The sequence below is a fragment of the Arachis duranensis genome, chromosome 10 (genome assembly GCF_000817695.3).
Source record: "Arachis duranensis cultivar V14167 chromosome 10, aradu.V14167.gnm2.J7QH, whole genome shotgun sequence".
Lineage (NCBI taxonomy): Eukaryota > Viridiplantae > Streptophyta > Magnoliopsida > Fabales > Fabaceae > Arachis > Arachis duranensis.
Genome location: NC_029781.3, coordinates 100,401,886 through 100,412,308, shown reverse-complemented (window position 1 = coordinate 100,412,308; position 10,423 = coordinate 100,401,886). Strand labels below are relative to the sequence as shown.

The 10,423-nt window shown below is 34.0% G+C and overlaps 1 protein-coding gene across 1 annotated transcript; it reads left to right on the top strand.

Moving 5' to 3' along the window:
- The first annotated feature begins 2,398 nt into the window (after positions 1-2,398).
- LOC107471376 (calcium-dependent protein kinase 26) lies at positions 2,399-6,352 on the top strand. The gene is made up of 7 exons (XM_016090836.3): positions 2,399-3,453; positions 4,154-4,297; positions 4,389-4,541; positions 4,783-4,898; positions 5,088-5,255; positions 5,404-5,628; positions 6,095-6,352. The coding sequence occupies exons 1-7, from the start codon at positions 2,646-2,648 to the stop codon at positions 6,221-6,223; spliced, it is 1,743 nt and encodes a 580-aa protein (XP_015946322.1). The 5' UTR covers positions 2,399-2,645; the 3' UTR covers positions 6,224-6,352.
- The last annotated feature ends 4,071 nt before the right edge of the window (positions 6,353-10,423 follow it).

Here is a 10,423-nt window from a genome sequence, read left to right as displayed (position 1 = left end):
ATAAATAAATACTAATTGAAATAATTCTATTTTTTATCTCTTTAATTGAATTTTAATATACTTAAAATTTTAATTAATCTATATTATTCTTATTGATAAATTTTTATCAATCTATAACCTTATGATCATATGTATTATTAATAGATTAATAATATTATTGATACTTTAAATTTATTGAGTTTATAAATGCTCTCCATCATATATTAATTATATTTTAATGATTTCATTTAGTATTAATAGTTTATTCATAGTGTATTTTAGTATAAAGATATCAAATAGAATTATTAATTTAGTTTAAAGAAATAAAAAATTAAATTTATTATTACTCAAAAATATTTTACTATATATCAAGTAATGTCTTTATTAGTTTTCACTTTATTATGAAAAATTATCTAGATCATAATACTAATAGTATATCATAGGGTTATTATTATTAATGTATTAACTGAATTTTAATAGTTATTATTTATGTATTTAAAAATTATATTTGAGAATGATTTATTTAGTTTCATAATAAATGATATTTTTAAATTTGAATAATTTTATTGAAAAAAGAATATTAACATAATAAATAAAAAAATAATCTAAAAAAAATATTGTTTAAAAAATTATAAGGACAAATAAATCCCTAACCAATTTAAATTTAGAGACAATTAGACTCCTGTCCATTTCTAAACCTGACACGTCAGCATTTTCCGTTCAGAGTTGACGGAAAAATATCCACAGGTACCGCGCTGTGTGACGGAATCAAGTGACAGAAACCGAAGTGGATCAATTTTATTTTAAGGGGTCGCGTTGTTATTCTTAAAAATGGACAGAAGTCGAGTTGGTACTTTACTCATATATACACGGGTGGGTAGGTTTGAATTTGAATACTTCTCTTCTCAAACATACTTCCACGAAGTTCACTCTTTCTGACTGCTAGGGATGGAACAAAGTAGGCCAATTATAACTAAACAAAGGGTTCTAGAAGGACATAACTCACTGGTATTAATAGCATTATGGTTGGTGGTTTAACCTTTTGTAATTTAGAAACAAAAGTTTAAAACATCCTAGATTCTGAGACACACAGATGACATTTCTCATTTGCACATAAATGCGTAACTAGAAGAAACTAAATATTTAATAAATTATTTTACAAGTAACTATGAAGTATCTCATACTATAAAATATTAAAATAAATGCAAGGTTAAGTTGCTAAGATACGCATAAGTGAGGGTATGACCTTTGTTTATGAAGCAGACAATAGAAGAATACCCTAAAACAATACAACTTCTTGCACGTGTTTCTTTCCTTGTTGGAATAGCATGTATGTAATGCTTGGAGAAAGAACCAAAGTTGTAGCGAATAAATAATTAAAAGATAGGGAAGGTAGGAGAAAGCTAGTAAGGAATTAAACTAATTTCACTTAACATATGTTGTCTGTAAAATAAGTATGAAAGAAAAAAAAAATCGTCTTAGATAATGATCTCTTCTCCTTACCGCTAATCATTTATGCGGATTTGACAATTTCATTAGGACTTGGCGTTAAAATTTTTTAAATAAAATATTGAAGTATTAAGTTAGTAAATTAGAACTATAAAAGTCTTACCTACTCCTAAATGAGAAATTCTCGTCCTGTAATTTTTAGTATGTGTGTTCTAATTTAACCAATACAAACATTAAATTATCTTTAACAAATAAATTTTTAAAAATATAAATATAAATTATATTAATTTATGTCCATAACAAATGACAATACAATAAAAAATAATCAAGCTAAAACTCTCAAATTAGTTATATAAAATAACACATGTAGGTATATGCATAATAATTACTTTAGTAACTAAATTTTGATATACACATTATTTTTGAATAAGTAAATAGCATAAAATAAGGGCTAATTTTTTTATATAAAAAAAATATTGGTGTTTTTATTAAAAATAAAATTATTTAGTGTAATTATAAGATTGTAGATTTTGTAGGTGAAAAGTCAATACATAAATACATATTAAACAGGTGATAATATTCTAGCCAATACATAGAAGATGTATTGTAACACGTGAGATGTGTTGAATAATTTCTACAATATTATAATAAACTTCCAATGTCAATATTCATCCAATATACTATCTCTATATATTAAAAATAATTTCTATAAAATAAGAGAGTAATGAAAATAAAGAGTAACAGGCGAGGGACGGCGGCTTGGCGGGATACAGCAAGCCTCCTTCACAAAAGTCACAAATTACGCATGACCAGTGCGACTATTTTAATGAAATCTCCAGCGTCCACGTCAGCTCCCTGAACTTCTTGAATGCCGTTGGATCAAGTGCACGCGTTTTGAAGCATTCCTTAACAGAAAATACCGGTAACTCGCACTCTCTCCCTCTTCTTCTCTTCTTCTCTTCTTTCTTGCCAATTTCATTTCATAAACAGTTAAACACGACCTTTTCCATATTCACACACATATTACTAATAATAATAATAATAATAAATATTCATGGAGACTCTTCCACACACAATTTTGCTCCATTGGACTCTGTCGCCCAATGAAACCTTCCTCTCTCTCTCTCCACTTCAAAAACCTTGCTTCTTTCCTTGTTCTCAGCATTGTACTGCACAATACTTGAAAGAGAATTAGCTCTCTTACATGCTTATCAGAAATGGGAAACAATTGTGTTGGATCCAGAGACTCCAAGGAAGGACTATTCTCCTTCTCCTATGTTGCTTCCACCCCATTCTGGTGGTCTAATCCAACAACCGCAATCCTAGAACCTCCTTCATGCACACAACCTGTTCAACAAAATGCTCCACAGCCCATCACGATTGATGCTCATCATCAACACTATTACAAACAAGAGGAGGATAAGCAGCAATCTAGGCAAGTAGTAGTTAGACCAGAAGAGACACCAAAAGCAAAACTTCAAAGTACTAAGAGGTCTGCAAGTGCAGGGCTTCGAGCAGACTCGGTTCTGCCGAGACAAACCGGCCACATTAAAGAGTACTTTCATTTGGGAGCTGAGCTTGGGCATGGACAATATGGAACAACTTTTCTTTGTGTAGAGAAGGCTACTGGAATCAAGTATGCATGCAAGTCCATTGCAAAAGTGAAGTTGCTTACAGATGATGATGTGGATGATGTGAGGAGGGAGATTCAGATAATGCATCACTTGGCGGGAAGCCCCAATGTGGTCTCCATCAAAGGGGCTTACGAGGATGCCATTGCGGTTCATGTTGTCATGGAGTTGTGTGCAGGGGGTGAGCTCTTTGATAGGATTGTGGAAAGGGGCCATTACACGGAAAAGAAGGCGGCAAAGCTTGTCAGGACTATTGTCAGTGTTGTGGAGGCTTGCCACTCCCTTGGAGTTATGCATCGTGATCTTAAGCCAGAGAATTTCCTTTTTCTTGATGTCCATGAAGATTCCATCCTCAAGGCAATAGATTTTGGAATGTCTGCTTTTTTCAAACCAGGTATTTCCAAATGTGTCCGTTCTCTTCCCCATTGTTCTACTTCTATTAGCCTGTGTTTGGTAACTATTCCAAACACAACCTTATAGCTTTTATTATCTCTAGTTATTTTGCTTTCCCGTTCTAATACAATTTCCTTTGTAAGTGAAATTGTTAAGCCACACTGACTGAATAACAGATTAATAGGTCTTTCTGGATTAGGCTAATGCCTGTTTGCACATACTATTGATGATTTAGCTCGTGTTTGCTGCAAGGAATTACATAGCTATAGTTTACTCCCTTGTGCAGGAATCATTTTAGAGAAATATTAGAGGGCCAACACTTTTTATCAATATTATTAGCCAACACTTTGGCCAACGACACCTTATTTTTATACTATTAGAATTTAGAGTTTAGATTTAGTTTTTAGTGTTTAGAGTTTGCCAAGTGTTGACAAAAAAAATGATAAGTTTTGTTGGTAGCATTGCTCATAATTTTGTGTCTTATTAACTAATGATGTGAATCATATTTGTTGTAATAATATGTGATTCATGAAACAGGCATAGCATTCCTGAAGAATGAAATTCTTCTTAATCTAGAATCTAGATGCATTGCATGCTAAATATAATTAGTTTGTGTTCTGTGTTTGCCATTGCTAAAATCTTCTGCATTGTTTTACTCGTTTTTGTTATTTGCAATTATCACTAACACACTTTGTTAACAGGAGACAAATTCACCGATGTGGTAGGAAGTCCTTACTATATTGCACCCGAAGTTCTGTGCAAGCATTATGGCCCAGAAGCAGATGTTTGGAGTGCTGGTGTGATGCTATACATTCTCTTATGTGGATTCCCTCCATTTTGGGGCGGTAAGAGTTCTTAAGATACTTTGTACTTGACGATCCTATCAATTTACTTCATTTTGTATTTACTTGGTTTCACTTCATTCCTTCATAACAGAATCAGAGCAAGAGATATTTCACGAGGTTTTGAATGGTGATCTTGATTTCTCTTCTGATCCTTGGTCGAGTATCTCTGAAAGTGCGAAAGACTTGGTGAGGGGCATGCTTGTTAGAGATCCAAGAAAACGGATTACAGCTCATGAAGTTCTTTGTAAGTTTCCTCTTATCCCATTGAGAGACAACTACAAGTGAAACAGGAACTGCTATTACTAATTAGGCACTAAAACATTTGACCCGCATAGGTACCACATTTAACATGTGATTTTCATATATGCAAAGATTTTGGAAGAGATATTTGTATTGTCACACTCTTGACTTGTGAGAAGAGAACTAACTGATTGAGGTTTTCCTACCATCTTATGAATGATAAAGAATGTTCCGATTTTGTGCAGGTCACCCTTGGATTCAAGAAAATGGAGTTGCTCCAGACAAGCCTTTAGATTCTACGGTTTTGAGTCGCCTGAAGCAGTTTTCTGCAATGAACAAGCTCAAGAAAATGGCTCTCAGAGTAATTACATTTTTCCTCTTTTACAATTCTGTCCTATGACCGTGAGAATGATAAATTAATAACCGTTAATACTGTTAAATATTGAATTTTATTTGCACAGTTGAACATTTCAATTGTCAGTACCTTAAAATACAAATGGAAGTGTCAAATTGTGCTCATGTATAACATTTTCCATGTTATTCTCTGTAGATTATTGCAGAGAATCTCTCTGAAGAAGAAATTTCAGGATTGAAAGAAATATTCAAGATGATAGACACGGACAACAGTGGTCAAATAACTTTTGAAGAATTCAAGGTTGGGCTGAGAACGTTTGGTGCTAATCTCAGCGAATCAGAAATTTACGATCTAATGCAAGCTGTAAGTACTACTTCACAGTTCATCAATTTCTTTGTTGGTCAAACATCTTATCCTATCAGAATATTTGGATTGATAACATTCTAAGTGAGTTTAGTTTTTAGTATTGTATTATTTAACCATTTTTCTGAATTTTGTTTCTGGATTGCAGGCAGATGTTGATAACAGTGGCACAATTGAGTATGGGGAATTCATAGCTGCAACAATGCATTTAAACAAAGTCAAAAGAGAAGAACATTTGGTCACAGCTTTCTCATACTTTGATAAAGATGGAAGTGGCTACATCACTCAAGATGAGCTTCAACAAGCTTGTGAAGAATTTGGCATGGAGGATGTCAGCTTGGATGAAATCATCCGAGAAGCTGATCAGAATAACGTCAGTACATTCTACTCATAAACTCAAGCTTTGCATCTCATAAATCCTCATCCATTTTCTTGCATTAAGCAAATAGATAACAATGCATGGTAGTGAACTTCACTGAACTTTTTTCCAATCGAAATAAACTACCGGTGGACATTAGAATAAATAGATATATCATTCTAGTTATGGGAACTTCTTAACAAAATCTTATCTTTTCTTATATCCATCCATCTTGAACCTAGAATTGAATATTTTATCATTGTTTTAAGTGATGATTTGGACTATAGGTACTCCTTAAAACAACATCCCAAACCTTGTTTCCTCTGTTGTCCTGATTTTGAATTCGCATGAAATGTGTTAGGTCATATGTGGCTTTCATACTTCAAGTTAGATGCCAAACTTAATGTATGCTTATGCAATACTGAAACTCGAATTCTTTCATCTCTTACAATTTTGTTGTGTTCATGTTGTGCTCTTTCAGGATGGCAGAATAGACTACAATGAATTTGTTGCAATGATGCAGAGAGGAGATACAGATTTAGGAAAGACTGGTGTAAAAGGTAGCACTAGTTTTAGAATTGGATTTAGGGAAGCACTTTCAGTATGTTGACAAAAAAAAAAAATAGGCCATTTTTTCTTTTTCTTTTGTTAACTTAGCATTTAACATTCACCACTCGCCACTGAATTTAATTTCTCCTGCAATTGTAAAGCTTAGCCTGTAAAAATTTTGATAGGTTTTCACGTGGGATTTACCATGTAAATGCAAATCATGAGTAAAATTTGATTTTGGCAAATTTATTTTGGTTTTTGACTTGGTGACAATTGTATTTCATTCAGCCACACAAGCACACTTATTTATAATTAGATGTGCTAAATGTCACAAAATATCACTACAAAGAACCAAAAATAAAAAATTCTAATCTGAATTCGCTGCAATGTAGCAGTTACGATTAAAGTCTAAAATTTGGTTATATTTTATTTAGAACCAAAAACAATTTGAAGTGGAAAAACAAGAGTTGCTAACTTTCCAAATCCACATATTTATACATGATCTTAAATTTCCTCACTCTCAAGGAAAGTGTCAATGTTCATGTCCGTGTGCACCAGAGATATGGATACAATAGTAAAGTTTAAACACAAAATTTTAATGAACACAATTATAGATTGTTGACTAAATGAAATCAAAATCAGATTCCTAATTCCTTTTATGAATCTTTTATGTAAATAGAATTAATTATAAATTTTTTTTTTTGGGTTTAGCTTAATTTTAGGGATTTTATAATTAGAAATCTTTCCTTTATTCTAGGTTAGTATTTTTTCCTTATTTCCTATTTTCTAGTTATTTCTATTTCTGTAATTCCTCTATAAAGAGGTTGATTCCCTGTACATTTGATAATACAATACATTCAAACACTTTAATTTGGTATCAGAGCAGGATCTCTGCACTGTGCCTCTGATTTATAGCTATGGCTGACAGTTCCTCAGTCATTAATCCTGAACAGAAGGAGAACACCACTTCTACTCCATCATATTTAAAATTTGAGCAACGGGTACTAGTTAGTGGTGACTCCCATTCAGTTCAGATCACCACATTTCGACTCAATGGGTCAAACTACCTTAGATGGTCTCAATCAGTTCAGATGTATATCCGTGGAAGAGGGAAGATTGGATATCTCACCGGTGAGCGAAGCCAGCCTAACATCACTGACTCACAATATCATGTGTGGGATACCGAAAATTCTATGGTGATGACATGGCTGGTGAACTCAATGGAGGAGGATATCAGCAGTAATTACATGTACTATACCACAGCCAAAGAATTGTGGGATAGTGTCAAGGAGATGTACTCTGATCTTGGAAATAAATCCCAGATTTATGAACTTACTCTAAAAGCTAGAGAAATTCAACAAGGGAGTGACAATGTCACCAAATATTTCTACACATTGAAGCGGGTGTGGCAGGATCTTGACCACTTCAATAACTACAAGTGGAATTCAGCCGTTGATGCCAAACACCACCAACAAACAGTGGAAGAAGGGAGGATATTCCAGTTTCTTGCAGGTCTCAACGTGGAGCTAGATGAAGTTCGTGGCAGAATTATTGGAAGAGCAATCCTACCCTCAATTGGAGAAGTATTTGCTGAAGTTAGAAGAGAGAAAACTCGTAGAGCTGTGATGATGGAAAAAGGCAAGACTGAACAGATCTCTTTAGAGTCTAATGCACTTTTAGTGGCACCTGCTGCACTTAAAAGTTCATCAAATCAGAAGCACCCCTCCAATCTTTGGTGTGACCACTGCAATAAACCTCGTCACACCCGGGAAACTTGCTAGAAGATTCATGGAAAACCAGCACATCTTAAAGGCAGCAAACCTAGTCCCAAAATACGCTCTACCCCAACCACTCATGAGGCTGAAAAATCATTATTGAATAAGGAACAGGTTGAGCAGCTCATAAGGCTATTAAATTCCAGTTCTGTGTCTAGTACTCCTAGTGGTTCTTTAGCTGAAACAAGTAATCTTCTATGTCCCTTAACTGCACCTCAAACTTGAATGCACTATGGATTGTCGATTCAGGTGCATTTGACCATATGACCAACCTCTCCCCTTTATTTAAAACTTATTCTCCTTACTTTGAAAATGAAAAAATTAGAGTTGCTGATGGTAGTTTTTCATCTATTGCTGAAAAAGGTACAATTAAACTGTCCAAAAACATTGACCTAAGAAATGTCCTACATGTACCAAAGTTTTCTTGTAATCTTCTCTCTATTAGTAAAATCTGCAAGGATTCCAATTGTGCTGTGATATTCTTTGACACTCATGGTATTTTTCAGGACCGGATTTCAGGGAAGATGATTGGCAGTGCTAAAATGATGGATGGGCTTTATCACTTTGAGGATATTTCGGAGGATAAAATAGCTCAAGGATTTAGTGGTATAAGTTCTATGCTTATAAAGGACCAAATTATTCTCTGGCACAATAGACTAGGACACCCTAGTTTTTCATATCTCAAACATTTGTTTCAAAGTTTGTTTAAAAATATTGATTCTTCCTTACTTAAATGTAAAAGTTGTATTCGTTCAAAGATCCATAGAGCTCCTTATTACTCTCAACCTTATCATGCATCTAAACCTTTCCACTTGATTCATAGTGGTGTATGGGGTCCATCAAAAATAACAACTCAATTTGAAAAAAAATAGTTTGTAACTTTTATCGATGACCACACACGATTATGTTGGATCTATCTCATGCATAAAAAATCTGAGGTTTCTAAAATTTTTCAATATTTTTCAACAATGGTAGGAACACAATTTGACACAAAAATTTTAATATTAAGAAGTAATAATGACACTGAATACTTTAATAAAAATCTTGGTGAATTTCTTCAAAAGAAAGGCATTCAACATCAATCTACATGCCCCAATACACCCCAACAAAATGGCATTGCTGAAAGGAAGAATAAACACCTTCTTGAAGTAGCACGTGCCATTATGTTTGAAGGTAATGTTCCAAAGTATTTACGGAGAGATGCTGTTCTAACAGCAGCCTATCTCATAAATCGAATGCCCACACGTGTGTTAAATTACTGCACACCGTTGGATACTTTCAAAAAGAATTTTTTAACATGTAGGTTGCATTTTGACTTACCTTTAAAAGTATTTGGTTGTACTGTGTTTTTACACACCCCTTCATATCGAAGTAAACTTGATCCAAGGGAAGAAAAATGTATTTTTATTGGCTATTCACCAAGTCAAAAGGGTTATAAATGTTTCAATCCACACACCAAGAAATTTCATGTAAGTATGGATGTTACTTTTTTGGAACATGAAACCTTTTCTCAAAAAAATTCTCTTCAGGGGGAGAGTCTAAGGGAAGAAAATTTTTTGCATGAACCTTTACACACTCCTATCTTACATATTGAGGATACAACTTTCACTAATCAAGTAAATTGTGAAACAATTGCAAAACAAGATGTGGAAACCAATTCTGAAATTGTGCCAGAATTAGTTAGAATCCAAATAGGAAAAGAAATACCACAAGAAAAGGAGCTTCGGTGTTATGTTCGGAAATATCCCAAGAAGACTAGAGACCAGCCCATCATCTCTGTACCAGCCCAATCTGAAAACCCGAAAGACGGCCCAACTATAGTACTTCAGGAACTTCCAGGTAAATCTGAAATTGTCACTTCTAATAATAATTTGCCAATAGCCTTTAGGAAAGAAACCAGTACCTGCACCAAAAAGGTACTCAAAACCAGCACCAACCATCCTATTTCCAATTATGTCTCTTACCAAAATCTCTCTCAAAAATATCGAGCTTTTACTTCTAAAATTACAAATCTGTTTGAGCCTAGAAACATAGAGGAAGCACTAGATGATCCCAACTGGAAATTAGCAGTGATGGAAGAGTGGCATACACTCAAGAAAAATGAAACTTGGGAGATTGTAGATCTACCACAGAATACAAAATTGGTTGGCTGCAGGTGGGTTTTTACCATCAAGTGCAATGCTGATGGAAGCATAGAGAGATATAAGGCTAGGTTAGTAGCTAGGGGATATACACAAACCTATGGAGTAGACTATCGAGAGACTTTTGCTGTAGTTACCAAACTCTGTTCTGTGCGAATTCTCTTATCTCTTGCTGCAAATTACAATTGGCCTTTACATCAATTGAATATAAAGAATGCTTTCCTGAATGGGGAACTAGAGGAAGAGGTGTTCATGAAACTTCCACCTGGATTTGAAGCTGAACTAGGGAGGAATAAAGTGTGCAAACTAAAGAAATCTCTCTATGGATTGAAACAATCCCCAAGA

Bases quoted from the DNA above. Each gene is read 5' to 3' on its own strand.
- LOC107471376 (XM_016090836.3), top strand. From the start codon at position 2,646: ATGGGAAACAATTGTGTTGGATCCAGAGACTCCAAGGAAGGACTATTC. The intron at 4,298-4,388 runs GTAAGAGTTCTT...CCTTCATAACAG, and splicing joins ATTCCCTCCATTTTGGGGCG to AATCAGAGCAAGAGATATTT. The intron at 4,899-5,087 runs GTAATTACATTT...TATTCTCTGTAG, and splicing joins TCAAGAAAATGGCTCTCAGA to ATTATTGCAGAGAATCTCTC.